The 18539-nt window shown below is 38.5% G+C and overlaps 1 protein-coding gene across 8 annotated transcripts in view; it reads right to left on the bottom strand.

Annotated features, from left to right (window-relative positions):
* Positions 1-15289, bottom strand: part of KCNH7 (potassium voltage-gated channel subfamily H member 7) — a 460792-nt gene extending 445503 nt beyond the window's left edge. For all 8 annotated transcript variants that reach the window (XM_060302349.1, XM_060302355.1, XM_060302352.1 and 5 more), the window contains exons 1-2: positions 14994-15289; positions 13095-13325 (exon numbers count right to left, since the gene is read on the bottom strand). In XM_060302349.1, the coding sequence (XP_060158332.1) occupies positions 13095-13325; positions 14994-15069 (307 nt within the window). In that variant the 5' untranslated portion in view covers positions 15070-15289. The remainder of the gene's footprint in view (positions 1-13094; positions 13326-14993) is intronic.
* Between the last annotated feature and the right edge of the window lie 3250 nt (positions 15290-18539).

Below are 18539 nucleotides of genomic sequence, written 5' to 3'. Positions count from 1 at the left end.
GGTAATATGTTCTTTCCTTCAATGCAATACTTTGTGAATATTAAAATAATTTATGGACTGGACATGTTATAAAGATTATACAATCATTAAAATATATACACATTCAGGATAAAGTTTTCAGTGAGGAAAACAGGCTAGAGTTTGGTATATATAATGCTCTCCTGATCATATAAAACAAAAGTGGGTGTGTGTACATATGTGAGTGTATGTGTCTTTGGTAGAAAAATTATAGACAATACATGCCATCATTTTAACAGTGGCTATCTCTTAGGTTCAAGATTATAGGTGTTTTTTTTTTTCTATCTATTCTCTTATTTTCTAATTTTTTGACAGTCAAGTTACACCGCATTGACAGAGAGTAGACGTGAAGTCCTTGCTGAGGTGGTGAAATCCTGTATCAGGATGTGACTGATGAAGTGTCTGCTGATACCATACAGGCCTTACGATCTCAATCCATGACTCAGAGTTGGGGCAAAAGAATTAAATGTGTTTGGAGACACATGGAAGTTCGAGACTGTATTCAGTGTGTGGAGAAACACAGCAGAAAAAGACATCAGAATAATTGCAAAGTTTTATGAGTATTTGATCACGTGTATTCAACTAAGAAGATCCAGGGACAGCTAGGATGGCTTGCAAATTTGCATACATTATTATAAGAACATGTAGACATATTCTCCCTTTTATTGACCTGTGTTTGCCCCACCAGAATCAGCTGACTGTGTAGACATTAAGGATCTATCTGGACTGTCCTAACCATTCACGTCTCTCCTTCTAGGTGAACTGAAGAAGGCTGATTAGTTCTTATGTCTTTTTAGAAAAAGCTACAGGTTATTGAGTACTAGAACAAATTGCTTCATAAGATACAAGCCACATGGCAGCAAGTTAAATTACTCAACTAATAAACAACATAAGTTGTTAATTTTTACAACTCCCATATCTAGGCACAGGATGTTGAATGAGTGAGACTTCTCTAGAACGTGCTACCTGACATTTTCATCAGTTAACAGGTGTATTCCTGGGTTCTTTTAAATTAATTTTTTGCTCTCCTTCCATTTCCTCCCTTTTCAAAATAAGTGTGTTGATAAGTCCCTTCAGAGAGTTTAACTTTGAGTGGAAGAGACAGACATAGAACAAATTATTACAAGAAAATTTCATAGGTGTTCTTGTAGAGACAAGGGGAAAAAATGTTAGGAACTGTGGATAAGGTTGCCTGAGAAATTTAGATATCATGTAAAGGAGAGAACAGCAGGCTCTGGGAGGAGCTGGAAGGCACAAGATCGTAGGGTGTGTAGCAGGAACTGAGTCTGACATTTGGCCCAAGATGAAAAAAGCTGGAGATGTTTTAAATAAACCAAACCCTCTTCATACCAGTAAATTAGATTTCCCTTTTAAATACTTTGGTGACTTTTGTTAAATCACATAATTTTGCCAGGAAATAAAACCTTGTTGTAGGAAGGAGAGAGGATAAGACTACATTAGGGCTTCTGCTCCTGAATCACACTACCCCATGCATTTTCTTCTGGATTTCCTGGATAAGGAAACAGACACATAGTAGCTGAGGGGGCCTTAAGTAAAAATGTCCCCCAAACCTAAGCTGACAGTCCAAAACAGAGACACATTTAAGAATAAAAAAGAGTGCCATTAATAATAATGCAAACATTACAGGCACACACCAGCTATAATCAACCTACTGAAATCGAACATCCTGCCAAACAGAGATTCATTTTGAATGATCGTCCTGTTTAAAATACAAAATACCTAGGATAAAGCTTGCTTCATTCATTCACCCTTTGGTGCAAATTAAATTAATCAGATTCACACCTCAAACAATCAATAAGAATCTATGATTAATAACTAGAATTGGGACAGATAGGATGGGGTAGAGTAAGGTTTAAAAAGTGTATCATTTGGAGGCAACAAAGTTTGTAAGCATAGACAAATCTAGATTGTAAACCGCATCTCCACTTTGCCCTGTGATCATCAGCACTTTACTCTGAGCTTCATGTTAATCTGTAAAGTGGGATAATGTCTACTCCCAAAGCTGTCATGAAAATCAGATAAAGTAATTTATATAAAGAGCCTGTACAGAATTGAAACTCAATTAACATTAATCCTTTGGGAAAAGATCTATATTGGGTGGAGGACTATGGTCCATGAACTACAACCAGAAGAATTAAAACCCAGAGTGCACAACCATGTATATAAAAGACCTAAATAAATGTGTAGCTAAACATTAACTGATTAACACGATTAAAGAAAATGGATGGTGTACATGGAAATTTTTAGCAAAACCGGAAGAAAATTTAACTAATTTAGCTAAGAGAAGTAAATGGGAATGTATTTAAAAATTAGTCACACAACATATAATGTTGCATGTTGCATTTACTGAATTTTTTTTTTTTTTTTTTTTGCGGTACGCAGGCCTCTCACTGTTGTGGCCTCTCCCGTTGCGGAGCACAGGCTCCGGACGCGCAGGCTCAGCGGCCATGGCTCACGGGCCTAGCCGCTCCGCGGCATGTGGGATCTTCCCGGACCGGGGCACGAACCCGTGTCCCCTGCATCGGCAGGCGGACTCTCAACCACTGCACCACCAGGGAAGACCGCATTTACTGAATTAATGCAGTCTTAATTAGTATATTCAAAGCCCTTAGGGCTGTGATTTCAATAGGTGATCTTTTCTAACACAAATAGTTTTTTTTTTTTACATATAAATACCTTATTTAGTTTTTCCTAGATTTTGTTCTTTACTTGATCTTTGAGAAATTGATTATGAAACCACCACCAATTTTGTACTTTAATTTTTGTCATCACATCCATCATCTTGAGTAATTAATACAGATTTCACTGAATAGAATTAAGAAGGGTGTTTGGAACACAGAGGTCAGTATGAGAAGAGACAGTCATTTTAAGTTGTCTTGAACCCATGCAGTTATTACATGTTTCTCAAAACCGATATTTCAAACAACATGCAAGAATGAATGTCCTATCAAAACAGTGAAGGACAATAGAAACACTCCTAATGATTCTCAGGAAAGAAGGAAAAAAGGAGACAACAAAACCAGTAATGGTGAGATTCCACCTGCTGTAACAACGTCTTCTGACTGGTTGTCCTGGAGGAAAAAGCCAGGTGAACCAAAGCAGCATGGCTCCGACAGCCCTGCCCACCAGTGCAGTCCAGTTTGAGGTTATTTTAGAAACTGAGTGGGACTAAGGTCCAAAATACACCCCAGTCCTCTCTCACTCCTTCTCCCCAATTCTTATCCACCAAGCACCAGCTAAGGCTATTTTACCCTTTTTAGAAGTAAAAAGTAGTGCGAGACACTCCACAAAACAGTGGAAACCACAAAAAGGAGCGCTTGTACACACACAGATCCACTTAACTGAGCAAAGGGCGTGGGACTGCCTCAACAACAATTTAACTGTCTACAGAAAGAGTACTTTGATTTTCTTAATTAGATATTTCATACAAATTAAAGAAGCAGGAGGAAGATATGAAATGTTCAGTCATGGTGACAGAAGCCTGGTGCTCGGTTTTCTTGTAACGCATCTGTGACAAGTGGTAATTTGACCTTCCTAATCGTTCAGTTAACAGGACAAATTTCCTCACTATGGTGATTAATGCCTTACTACTGCCTGATTCCATTGCTTCTCGGTAGTTCTATAATTTTGCTAAATGTAGACAGCACAGTAAAGAGAGAGAAAACGTTCATTTGACAATAATAATTATTATTATTTGTATTGTTTTTAATAAGCTAACTTTATTATTGTAGATTTAACACTCATTATTGAGTGACCCTAAGATCAAGCTTCACTACCAATTAAGAATTCTCAAGGGAAACAGAGAGGGATGAGATGTTCTACAAGATATAAAATGCCAATACTGCGTAACTTGTATAGTCGGTGGGGTAACTGTGTCAAACATAGCAATGAATTCAAGTCACAAGAGAACTTTGTGTCTGGCTATTACACAGAGATTATTGGAGACACTAGTGAGAGACATTTTGATTTGGTGGCAAGTGAATACGGGTAACGGCTTAATAGTTCCTAGTTACCAACTCTTCTCTTTATTAAATATTTTTCTAGTTATCTACATAGTTATAGGCTATGAAGATTATTTAATACCTTAGTTTATTAAGCAAAGAAATAGGTCCGTTAATAAAATTAAGGTGAAAATTGTTTCTAAGAACAGGCCAACATCATTGATGAACACTGATGCAAAAATCCTCAACAAAATACTAGCAAACAGAATCCAATAGCACATTAAAAGGATCATACACCATGATCAAGTGGGGTTTATCCCAGGAATGCAAGGATTCTTCAATATACGTAAATCAATCAATGTGATACACCATATTAACAAAGAGGGATAAAAACCATATGATAATCTCAATAGATGCAGAAAAAGCTTTCAACAAAATTCAACACCCATTTATGATAAAAACTCTCCAGAAAATAGGGATAGAGGGAACATACCTCAACATAATAAAGGCCATATATGACAAACCCACAGCCAACATCATTCTCAATGGTGAAAAACTGAAACCATTTCCTCTAAGATCAGGAACAAGGCAAGGTGTCCCACTCTCACCACTATTATTCAACAGTTTTGGAAATTTTAGCCACAGCAAACAGAGAAGAAAAAGAAATAAAAGGAATCCAAATTGGAAAAGAAGTAAAACTGTCACTGTTTGCAGATGACATGATACTATACATAGAGAATCCTCAAGATGCTACCAGAAAACTACTAGAGGTAATCAATGAATGTGGTAGAGTAGCAGGATACAAAATTAATGCATAGAAATCTCTTGTATTCCTATACACTAATGATGAAAAATCTGAAAGAGAAATGAAGGAAGCACTCCCATTTACGGTTGCAACAAACAGAATAAAATACCTAGGAATAAACCTACCTAAGGAGATAAAAGACCTCTATGCAGAAAACTATAAGACACTGACGAAAGAAATTAAACACGATACAAATAGATGGAGAGATATACCATGTTCTTGGATTGGAAGAATTAACATTGTGAAAATGCTATACTACCAAAGCAATATACAGATTCAATGCAATCCCTATCAAACTACCAATGGCATTTTTCACAGAACTAGAACAAAAGATTGCACAATTTGTATGGAAACACTAAAGATCCCCAATAGCCAAAGCAATCTTGAGAAAGAAAAACGGAGCTGGAGGAATCAGGCTCCCTGACTTCAGACTATACTACAAAGCTACAGTAATCAAAACAGTATGGTACTGGCATAAAAACAGAAAGATAGATCAATGGAACAGGATAGAAAGCCCAGAGATAAACCCACGCACCTATGGTCACCTTATCTTTGATAAAGGAGGCAAGAATATACAATGGAGAAAAGACAGTCTCTTCAATAAGTGGTGCGGGGAAAACTGGACAGCTACATGTAAAAGAATGAAATTAGAACACTCCCTAACACCATACACAAAAATAAACTACAAATGGATTAAAGACCTAAATGTAAGGCCAGATGCTATAAAACTCTTAGAGGAAAACATAGGCAGAACACTGTATGACATAAGTCACAGCAAGATCCTTCTTGACCCACCTCCTAGAGAAATGGAAATAAAAACAAAAATAAACAAATGGGACCTAATGAAACTTCAAAGCTTTTGTACAGCAAAGGAAACCATAAACAAGACAAAAAGACAACCCTCAGAATGGGAGAAAATATTGCAAATGAAGCAACTGACAAAGGATTAATCTCCAAAATATATAAGCAGCTCATGCAGCTCAATATCAAAAAAACAAACAACCTAATCCAAAAATGGGCAGAAGACCTAAATAGACATTTCTCGAAAGAAGATATACAGATTGCCAGCAATCATATGAAAGGATGCTCAACATCACTAATCATTAGAGAAATGCAAATCAAAACTACAATAAGGTATCTCATCACACCAGTCAGAATGGCCATCATCAAAAAATCTACAAATAATAAATGCTGGAGAGGGTGTGGAGAAAATGGAACCCTCTTGCACTGTTGGTGGGAATGTCAATTGATACAGCCACCCTGGAGAACAGTATGGAGGTTCCTTAAAAACTAAAAATAGAACTAACATACAACCCAGCAATCCCACTCCTGGGCATGTACCCTGAGAAAACCATAATTCAAAAAGAGTCATGTACCACAATGTTCCCTGCAGCATTATTTACAATAGCCAGGACATGGAAGCAACCTAAGTGTCCATCAACAGATGAATGGGTAAAGAAGATGTGGCACATATATACAATGGAATATTACTCAGCCATAGAAAGAAACGAAATTGAGTTATTTGTAGTGAGGCAGATGGACCTAGAGTCTGTCATACAGAGTGAAGTAAGTCAGAAAGAGAAAAACAAATACCGTATGCTAACACATATATATGAAATCTAAAAAAAAAAAAAGTGATTCTGAAGAACCTAGGGGCAGGATAGGAATAAAGACACAGACTTAGAGAATGGACTTGAGGACACGGTGAGGAGTAAGGGTAAGCTGGGACGAAGTGAGAGAGTGGCGTGGACATATATACACTACCAAATGTAAAACAGATAGCTCTTGGGAAGCAGCTGCCTAGCACAGGGAGATCAGCTCGGTGCTTTGTGACCACCTAGAGGGGTGGGATAGAGAGGGTGGGAGGCAGACACAAGAAGGCGGGGATATGGGGATATATATATACGTATAGCTGATTCACTTTGTTATACAGCAGAAACTAACATACCGTTGTAAAGCAATTATACTCCAATAAAGATGTTAAAAAAAAAAGAAGAAAAATCAAAACATCACACTTTCCCTATAACACACTTTGCACATCTCCTGATGTTAATCTGTTTTTTGTTTCCCCAGCTCTATGGTTCCATTTCTTATCTTCTCTGTGTTCTTTGTGTGAATGCTAATTGAGCACGTAGTTCATACCAGGCAGTCTTCCATACATTCTGGACACAGAAATTAATATGACTTGGTATTTCCTTTGGATGAGCTCAAAATTAACTACAATAACATATAATGACACGTAGCACATCCCAGGGGTGCTACCCTGGAGTCGAGAACCAAGGGTTGTAGAGATACGGAGGAATGTTAATGTTCAGGAACAGGCAGTGGGGGCGTCAGGAAGAACATCACAGAGATTTGTTTTGATCTGTCTTTGGAAGGATGATAATGCTTTCTTTAGGGTGAGAAGCTGAGGGAAATGCAATCCCGTCACAGAGACTTTGCGGTGTTTATCATAGGTAAAGGAAGACTTCTGAAGGGTGAACAAAGCCTTGGTGAAATAAAAGCGCATGGCTTCTTTGAGAAACTCTGAGCAGTCCAGTATTATGGGAACATAAGATTTGTAGGAGAAATGGAGTTGCAAGATATTCAACTAATTGATATTTATCAAACACTTATTATAGGCAAGAAACCATACTATAAATAATGCTATGTACTTTGTTCTATATAAAACATTCAATCAGCCTAACAAAGTAGATGTTATTCTCCAAATATATATCAGAAAAGGAAACTGAGGCACCAAGAAGGTAAACTTGATCAAGTTCACCTAGTTAATGTCAGAGCTGGGGGTCCAGCTAGTTCCTCTAAACACATCCTACTTAAAAACCCAAGTGAATTCAACTCTGAAGGCACCAAGTATCATACTAAAGAGTCCAGAACTTTATCAGTGAGAGTTTTAAGGAGTTAAGATAGCTTTTTAAGCCAAGGCATGACCTAAGTACTTTGAGCAGAAAATATGGAAAAGTTTTTAAGGGCTTGGGCATCACCAATTAAGTGTGATTTGGCGAGTTCATCTCTCTCAGGTGCAGGATTCTCCTCATAAAATAAGGATAAGAAGAGCATGTATCTTATGGGATTGTTGTACTCATTATTTAGTACATGAAATTCATTTACAATGACTTTTGGCTCTGATAAGTCATCAGTGGTATGCGATTTTTATTTCAGAAATAGCTCTCTGATGGTATTGTAGAGAATGAATTGTAAAGGGAGGGAAGCTTCAGTCCTCAATCCTCCAGAAGAAGGATGAAGAGGGCTTCAACAGAGCACTTGGCAATGATGGAAACGTGGGGTTGGCATTAGGAGATATTTCAGATGTAAATATTGAAAGGAATTGGTGACCAACTGGGTTTAGGGAGAACAGAGAGCAAACAACAGAAAATGACCCTGAGGTTTCTAGACTAGATGGCCAGATGAATGTTGATGTCTTAACATTTTATACTCCAACTGCTACTTCCCTGCAAATGAATTATCCTAGGACTCTCTCTGCCGCCACCAGTAATTGATTTAGTGACTATTTATAGCCAAAAAATAAAAATAAAAACAACATTGGAAGCCAGTAGAAGCCAGAGAAGTCGGTTCCTCCCACTAAGTCTAGCCTATGCCTATAGCCCTAAGCTGACCGTGTTCTCAAGCCCCTTGGGTGAGAAAGTAACTGAGTAGTTATTCCACAAGCTGGCAGACAAGACAGCTTCTTTTCAGCACCAACCCTGTTTAGAGGTATGGTGCTGGTGGTGGGGAAAAGGGCTGATGAACAGAGCCCACCCACAGTTTTAGGACATTTTGTTTTCACTTGGGACAATACTGAAATAAAATTTTCAAACTGTGAGGAGGAGTGTTTCTTGAGAATTCTTATTTTAACAACAAATACAATTGATCAAATCTAAATTCTATACAATAACTAGAGTCCATGAAATGTTATGAAGTTTAGTTATGTAAAAGAAAATGTAGATTATGTTACTGTTGTTACTATATACTACTGGACGGAGCATGAAAATGTATAAACTGAAAGTTTAAATGAACACCGAAACACATTCTAGGCAAGATCCTCCCTGGAAAACTTTCTTGTTGCTTGAATTACACGCACACAAAATATATTTCTAGTTTTCTCTAAAGACTACCATCTTTATCTCTACTTATACAATTCAGGAATTAAGAGGGCTGAATATTTGCATGCCATATAACATATAAAGCTATTATAAAATTTATTTTGGAGCTATTAAAATTTTAACTAAACTACACTGCCTCTTTAATAAGTTTGTATTATGTATAGTGACAAAAGGTGAGAGGAAATAGACAAGTTTATTTTAGATCTGGGGAACAAAGGAAGAGTGGTAATTAACCCTAAATTCTGGTCTCCATTTATATAAAAGCTTCTTCAATTCATAGTCTATATAGTGTTTTTCTTTAAAAATAATTTCAAGAAAACATCTTGGGGTTTAGAAGATGGAAATGCACATTAGTCACTCTATGATTCAAACATCCTGAAAGCAGAGATAAGGTTGGATACTCCTTTGCATCTCCTCCTACTGTTTCTCTAGTGCCTAAGACCTTACCTGAGAGAGAGGTGGCACTCGGTATGCATCTTCACCTATACTCCTAACAACACAGCATTTTCTATAAGGCCTTTTCTCATAATTCTTAGAGATGGTAGATTCACTCTTACCAAACCAAAACCTCTTTTGAGTTGAGTTGAATCAAACAATACCTCTGGAACTTTGTACTGGTCCCAGCATGACTGGTGCCCTGTCTGGATCTGGTCTCTGACTGGATCAGAAAAGGACTTCCCTCAGTCCCTTCTCATCCTTTAGTTCTTTAAAAGCAACACAAAGATAGGGATATTTCTGATTTGCTAAAAAAAAAAAAAAAAAAAAAAGTTGCCATTGCACTATGTCTGAAAGCATAGTGGCAAAAATACAGAAACACTCTGACCTCTAAAAATAATGCATTTTAAGTCCTGTTTTCCTACTGAGTTAAGACCTTTATTTCTCTTGGAGAAATTTACTTTGATTTTTCCAAATGTTTAGAGTGGCTTGATAATTTAAGGTAAAAATCACATATCTAGATGTGACGGAAGCAGTTTAGCCCTTCAACTAGCTACCTCTGTTGCACGACACACCCCAAACCAGAGATGAGCAATAAATTAAAGGATGACCAACTAAATGGTTCTTCTGTTACCTTACTATTAACATCATCTCCAAACTATGAGCTAGTTAATAGCTGAAGTGTTTGCTATTTCTCAATCACTATTGCTTAAAAAAGGTGTTTTTAAAGTACATGTATTATGCTATTAAAATACATGCCCATCCTTATATAAGCTTCAGCGTAATTATAGTTTTGTATAATTAGAGTTTTATGTCAAAAGATTTACAGCTTTATCACCTCAAGCAATATTTCACAGCTGCCAAGAATGATTTATGCAATAATGACTTAAGCCGTAAAATAGAATCCTCAAAGGAAGGGCTGTCAAATATTCCTACTGCAAATAACTAGGTTTTAAAAAATTGATTTTCTGGTAAACAGCAAGCCCAACTGGACCTGGTAAAATCACATAAAGGAATATTGTAGGAAGCATTGCTTCACAGTGGTGATCATGCAGCTCACCATACACCACGTCAATGTGAACTCCTTGCATAGATCAAAAGTTTAAACTGCTTATAAAGCCTCTGGGTCACTTTGGAAAACAAGCTTTCAGAAATAATGCCATGGGCATGTTTTTGTTACTCCAGTGGGAGTGAATGGAAAAAGTGGAAACAGTATATCTCAACTTTTTGTTAATTTGCTCATTGTGCTTATTGCATCACGATTCATATTACAATGAAATGCTAAATAAAGCATAAATAAAGGAAGCATTTACTGCATATACTTACGAAACCAAGAACCTCTCAAAAGTAAATGACCTCAATTTTAAAGGATTAAGGAAACTTTGGGAAACAAACCAATGAAAATGCTGGCGATCTTGTCCTTTCCTGCTTTTATAAATGTAGAGTGGCTGGCAGGGAAGACTTTCAAAGCATTTGAACTTCACAAGCTCTGACTGATTTTGCAGTTGCCATGCGAATAAAACTAATACACTCAGAAGATTCTATTCAAGGTATCTGAACTAGTAGCAAAAACACAAGTTTATTACATTCAGAGCAAATAAGTCTAACTGTGTCTTCTCAATCTACAAAGGTCATTCAAATTAATATTTTTCTTTGGAAAAAAAGAAAAAGCTGGCCCATCACCTCATTTTCCCCATTATCAATAAAAGCAAAATAGGCAGCATTTGTCATTGACTCTGAGGATACTCAAGCCCTTGTAGATTGAGTCACAACTGAAAATGAAGGCAACAGAATCAAAATTATCACCAAAGGTTGATATTTATATACCTAAACAAGCTTCCAAATAAAGATTCCGTGTCTAAAACAAGGAGGTTTTAATTCATATAACCAAGCAAATCACTGATGGTATGATTTGCATTAGTCAATGTACCAGCACTTTTACTGTAGAAATTTTTATATCCATGTTTGTGACTCCACATTAAATTGGTTTTTAAAGGTGTTTTGAGATCATTTTACACAGTCACATTGTACAAGTTAAACTAGGCTTCCAAACATCACCATTTTACTTGCAGTTTAATAAATAACACTCTTTTCTATCTGAAAATATGGTCTGAAAATATAGTTAGTATCTAAGTGATCCATACAGTCCAGATTCATTTTATACTTAAATTCTACAAGTTGAAAAAATTCTTAAATGTACCAGAAAACATTAGGACCAACACACCCTACAGTAACCACAATACAGACTATGGGACATCGTGATAGATACTCATATGGGAAAAAATGTCAGACATTCAACTGTTGGCATCAGATACACACACAAAAAAGATGAACTGCATTTGAGTAGTGAGAGCCTCTGTCCAAGAAATGCTTTCAAGACAACAGAGCAATTAAGCTATTTCTAGTATGCCAACCCTACTGATTGAAAAGTAGGGGGAAAATGAGAACTTTAAACCCTATCTCTATTTTGACTGGTAATGATATAACTGATTTCATTCCAGATTAATCCAAAGTTATACAAACCTGTTCCAGTCACACTTTGTTATTCATACCCACTTAAGATGATGTTAAGGAAAATCCAGTAATTAAGAGTTGTACATTTTCTATTATGAAATATTTAATTATAAGAAAATAAGAGGAAGAGCTAAAGCTTTTCCCTGTTAGAATGTATTTTACCAAATGATGAGTCATTATATGATATAAGCTATAACATATCACTCATTTACTCGTTTATAAATCTTAAGAGTTACCTAAAAATCTGACCAGATACCCCTCTGCCTCACTGATTTCTATCAATGGAATTTAAAAAATGATAAGCAATATCAACAAAACAAACGATAACATGCATTTTTAATTGATTTATCTTTAAGTTCTAAATTGTCAGATATCATTAAGCGTTCACATTTGAGAATGTATATACTTTAAAATGGGTATATCTGAATATTCGTACATGTGAGTTAATATACATACATTATGTATATAATGAATGCATGCCCATTTCTTTGAGAACTATTACAGGTCTAACATGCTTACGCTCCCATAGCAAGACTAAAAGGAGGAGGAGTGCCCTTGAAGTTGAGGTATGACCTTAAGTTTCAGATGCCAGTTTTGCTGCAGCTATAAAAATGAATACTAATAATTCTACATATCCTAGTTCCTTTTCTCCATTTCTTACTTTAGGAAAAATCTTGAATACATGAACAGGCTTTATTATTTGAATAGACATAGGTTTACTAGACCAATTTTATAAGTTCCTATATATCATCCTTAATCTTATATAAAAAGGATCAAAAGAAACAAGAGGCATTGCCTACCAAATAAAGCCGAAGAGCCAAGAGACATCTATAACAGTAACAGTCTTAGTTCCAGATATACATTTTTCTACAAGACTGTGAAATCTTTTCAAGTTCAAGCAAATAAAACCTTATTTCTCTCCTACTAAATGCATATCAACGCAACCAGGAAATTACTGGCTTTTAAGTTATTCCTTAGGGAAGACAGTGAGATTGATTTGTGGCATTTTGTCCTCAGTGACATTAAGTTACTGGACTTTTGAAGAGTACAGAGTACCCTTATTCAAAAGAGAAATTGTCCCTACTAGTCCACTAATGAGAGTCTCCACATTTCTTGAATCCTGCAACACCACAAGCAAATCATATATCTCCAATTGAATATCAGGGGCTTCTCTCACTATGAACTTTCAGTAATCAATTGTCAAAATTTCATTTTAATGGAATAAAACATAAGGAATCCTAAATGGATAAACTTTACCATTTTTGTGATAGTAGGTGACCTCCACTTTCCTCTCCTCTGACCCCAGCAACGCCTGGGCAATTTGGGCAATATCATGCCTCTTGGTCTCGGGCCCATGGAGGAAGTCGCAGGTGCATGGCTTTTGCATGACATCTGGCCTGGAGAAACCAGTCATCTCGCAGAACCCATCGTTGCAGTAGATGATGGCACAGTTCTGCACTCTGGCATTTGCAATGATAAATTTTTTATCTGTAATAAAAAGATAGTAAGGCATCTTTTAAAAAGCTTCCTCAAGATTCTCATAAACACTGGAACAATTTGTTGCATAACAGGAGATCTGAAATGCAGGTGCTTCCCAAATTGCTAACTGCCCAGATTTTAAAAGGAAAAAAGAACTCTAAATAAGAAATTAATGGTCCTAAGTAGTTTTAACAAAAAGTATTAAGAAGCTTTTCTTCAAATTTTGAGAATATCATTTCCCAAATAGTCTAGTTCTCAAGCCCTGTAACTCTCAAGGGTCCTAATGCACACTCAGATAAGCAGCTGGCCCACTGATAGTTCCAGAATGCCATTTAATTGTAAGGTATTTTCGATGCCAAAACAGTGAAGCATCCTGTAGCTGTCAGGTTCCTCATTTCAACCTTGGCCCTTAGAGTACAACTTTCTTAAAGTAGTTATTATTCCTGGATTTGGCTTTTCTCTATCTCTCTAAGGCATACTACACACATCATGTTAAAAAAAAAAAAAACCTGAAACTATTAGCAATGAAATTATTTCACGTTAATTAGTAGTTTAATAATGCAAAGGTTCACCTTTTCATAATATATATTATCCAGAAGACAAAAATATTTACACACACACACACAGTAAATATCATGTTATCACCTTTTCACATTTACTTTGGGGAACCCTGCATTTTTGTATGGTAGTAGGGATTTTAGTACAAAGGGCTTATTAATTCTGATCACAAATTATATTTACTATTCCCAAATAAAATATGAAACAGGATACACAAGTTTATTTTGAACACAAAGTACTATATCCTCCCATCACTAGATGCAGTGCCAAAATAACTGCATAATGCACAAAATAAATGTGTGTTAATGTAGTTTTAAGGAAATGTCAAATATAAATGAACAAGTATAGGATCTAAAATTAATGTATTTATATAACAATTATTTATTCCTCATAATTAGTGCATATGAGAATATTACATTTCTCTGCATTCAGTCTTTGTGCGATTTACTTATTACACTTCAATTTTTAAATTTCTAGTGGAAATTTAAGGGGATAATGAAGGGACAAAAATATTCTTTAAATAATGAACTGTTTGCCTTGGGAATCAACACGGATCAGATATTACTTTTCCCAAATTATCCAGCTTGGGATTTGCATTGATTCAATGCAAAGTTTAGCTTCTATAAACTAGCAAAAGCAAGCATCCCTGTCATACCACAGCCTTGCAATTTAACCAAGGTAATAAAATACAGTTTGCATAGCCATTTACATCGCTGCTACCATTAACATTCTCTTGTTCCAATAATATGCTCTGCCCTGCTCCTGACTTTCTGGAAGTCTACAATAAAACGGCCACAAAATATAAACCCATGTTACACTAGTTCGTTCCCTGTAAGATAGTAGAAGAGTAGGGCATTAAGTAGCAAGGCAGATAATGGAGCAGTGGGAGAGGAGGATCAAATTGCCTCCTATAATGGAGACCATAATCTAAAATGTAAATCAAAATTAATATCACAGGCAGAACACTCGAGCTGCCATTCGAACCTCCTGACTCGGTTTCACAGCCTCTGAACTTGACAGAGCCCCGGAGTTGCCGTCTCCTCAGCTTGGAAGCGGCGGACGCCAAGTGCACTATCAAAGCAGAAAGCGAGGGAGAGAGAAGAGAACAAATGAACTTACTTTGCCCTTCAAATTTCCGTATGATTGTCCCCAAAAATGTGTTTTGTGGTGCCACATGCCCCCTGCGAACAGGCATGTTGACCCCGGTCTTCCGAGGAGCGCTCCCCGCGAGCTCCGGAGTTCTCCCGGGATCTCTCCTCGGCTAGAGCCCAGGCCAGCGCGCGAGCCGCTCTTTGTGGCAGAGCATCCTCTTTTGAAACCAGAAATCTCTTCCCATTAGCACCACTTCTAGACACCCGCTTTCCCCACCGGAGTCCAATCCATTCCCCTCACCTTCCGGAGGGGGCCTCGCACCGGACTGCCGCGGCGGAGAGGCTTTGGGGGTGGGGAGCGGGAAGGAGGCGGGGTGAGGGGAGCTGGCGGGGGACGGAAGGAGGGAGGGAGCGGTGGGGGGCGGGGTGCGGTGGGGAGGGGGCGGGGAGTCACAAGGGCAATCGATCTGTTTCTCTTCTCCCAAACAGCGTCGATTTCCCAGCGCAAATGGGCTTAACCTGGCGGTGGCCCAGACCTGTGAGGATGGCTAAGGGGGGGGGGGGAGGGGGCGGCGGCGGGATGGAAGACTTGGGCGGCTTTTGCAGGAAAGGGAGAAAGAATAGGAGGCTGGGGGGTGGGGGCTGGTTGACGTTTCTATCCCCGCCCTCTCCCCCTACACACACACACACACACACACACACACACACACACACACACGCACGCACGCACGCGCGCGCTGCCTTTATCCCGGGAGCTTGGGCGCCGCCACAGCTCGGATTACTCAAGCGTGCTTTAGCGGAAGCCAGCCAAGAAATCTCCAAAACTCAGTGACAAACAGCTACTCTGGGAAGGTGATCTCCATGGCCACCAGCTCCTGGGCCCCATTCCTGAGCTCCTCATGCCTCGGTAGCTAAAACACCCTTAGCTGCAAAGAAAAGACAGGTGGGAAAACGGTCCCTCAGTGAAGACTATTTCTAAGCCCTGGTGGCTCAGGAGGTTGAAGATTGAGGATGAACCACTGAAGGCTGCAGGTTTCGCCTCAGGGCGCAGCTCGGAAGCCTGGGCTCAGCGGAGGTGGGTGCTGAAGCCTGGGCTCAATTGGCACTCTGTCCCAGCCCGGCGCTGAGCCGCGCCTCCCAAAGACCGGAGGCTGCCGGCGCCGCGCTGAGCATGCCCGGTTTCACTGCTTGAACCCCTGAGGAGTTGCAAGGTTGGGGGTGATAAGGTTTCTCCGCGCTGAAGGTTGCGAGTAAGATAAGAAGGCCAAAGGCTGTGTAAGCAACTGGTACAAAACAAGGAAGGAGTTTGAAATGGGCGAGGCTGGGCAAGAGGGGGCAGGAACAAAAGGTGGGTGGGGCTAAGAGTTACCAGCCTTGGTGTGACCTCCCATGCCACTCATGTCCTGAACACACTAGGGACACCATTCTGCTTTCTTCTACCATTTCTAAGAAATCACCTCGTATATGATAGGAAAGGGTTCAAGGGAGAGAATAGTCCTCTCTCCTCTTGCTTCTCAGAGCCTGCCAACACGGCAATCTCATGGTATACATACACTTCTGCCCAAATAGTCCTCCTGGAGACTTAGGAAATCATATGTGACAAGCCATGCCAGGGGAGGGTGTTTTCTAAGTTGTTTCTCTAGTTTTTCATGCTCCTTTCCCTTCATTTATGTCATCTCCTCCCTTAACCAAGTAGTCAGCCCTTTCCACGCCCCTTTCTCTAAATGGAATTTGCCACCACTACAACCTACAGAACAAGAAGACGGACAAATCTCTTATTTCTGCTGGCGATAAGGGTCCTATCAAAACACCTAGTTACATGATGGAGTTTTGGGTGTTCTCGCAGCCCATTAACCTGCTTTGCCTGTGCCTTGAGTAACTCGGGTTCATAATTTTTCAGTTACAACCTCGAAGTCTGAAGTGAAAAAAATGAGAATGGAACTGCAAAGGGCTAAGAAGAAGTGAGTCATGTGGATTGTAATAAATAACGAGGAAATAAACATAACTTTTATTTATGCTCCAGAAAACTCAAGCCAAGGGGAAAAAAAGAAAGGAAAAAAAACAAGAACCTAAGCAATTCTCAATCTTTCCTATCAGAAAAACGAAAATAAATCAGGAACATTGCCTGGGAATGTTGAATTTTCCGGTTAGATTTACTTAAAAAGAAGAAATCTATGACAACCCTTAGGCTCTTATGGTAGCTTCAGCTTTCCTGAATCCGTGAAGTTCCCTCTCTCGGAATATAAAAAGGCACGCTCCTCCAATGTACGGCTTTATTTTCTCCCCGTTTTCAGTAAAAGTAGATCTTTCTGTTTGCTGACTGCAGCTGGGCTTGTGAAACGACAAGAGTTCGTCTCCCAGGTACTAAACGTGTGGAGCTATCCATGGTGCTGACTCTGACTATGCCGTTAGCAACTGCTCTCTGTCTACATCCAGCCACAGACAATAGAACTGCAAACTCAGGCAAGTGTCCCTGATATGTTCACATAGACTACTTGTCTTCACTGGATGTCCGAAGAAACACAGAACTCTACTTGCATCCCATTTCTAAAATACCTTCTTTTTCTACTTAGCTTCTCAGCTGAACCCAAGCTCAAATGTATTCCTCCCAAAATGCATCAAGGACTCCAGAAAAAAATGAACAAACCACACATTGTGTGCATTGTAATTAAGGTTTCATGTACACTATAAAGCCATAATAACACAACACTAAGCTATGGAAAGGTTGTATGGCAAAATTTTGTTTTCAAATCACATGTAAATTCAGTGAATGAATATTGCTTTAAAGAGAAACGGGCATTTCCAAATGCACACACTGGAAACACAGTTATCTGTCATATGACAAGATGTATTGGCATGCAGAAGGTAACAGTGCATAATGTCTCTAGTTATGAGTCTGATACAAACTTTCACAGATTATTGAGTCTGGAAACCCTTGAAATTCCACCTTAAGAGAGGGAAAGTGGCTTCTTCAAGAGGAAAAGCGACTTTTTGTTCCCCAAAGTATTCTTTCTTTCCCTACCACCTTCAGTGTGGTCTCTGTTCATTGGTTCTGGGTAATTACACAATATAATGTTTAAAGTTCCATTGTCTGGGTTCATATGAGCAATCACTGTGGGCTTCACATTTTTTCCAAGTTCATTTAGCTCTAAGATTAGTTCTATTAAGGATTCAGTGTAAGATCATAGGACATTCTATAACCTATATATCGTAATTGATTGATCTGAGCAGAAGATTAAAGGCATCCTGTTTCTAAATTACCCCAGTAATCGTGTTCATGCATTATACAGTGGTACAGTGGAGACAAGTACATCAATCCATATTCAGCCAATAATAGAATCAAACGAGAAGATGGCAATCATGGCTGCTTGCTGGCTGGAAAATCACCCCTCCCTTCAGTCCCACCTCCTATAAAAATGAACTTTAGATTTTGTGTTGAAGCCAGGTTTCATAAGTTTTTAGCAATTTGGGACTTTTTTTTAGAAGTCCCAATACTGAACAAAGCACATAAGTTCCACTGCTGAAATCCTATCAAGTGTACAGATTAACACTGAACACAGGGCACTTATGGGTG

This window comes from Globicephala melas, chromosome 7 (genome assembly GCF_963455315.2).
Source record: "Globicephala melas chromosome 7, mGloMel1.2, whole genome shotgun sequence".
Lineage (NCBI taxonomy): Eukaryota > Metazoa > Chordata > Mammalia > Artiodactyla > Delphinidae > Globicephala > Globicephala melas.
Note: the sequence above shows the minus strand (reverse complement) of the source record. Positions and strands in the feature narration are given on the sequence as shown.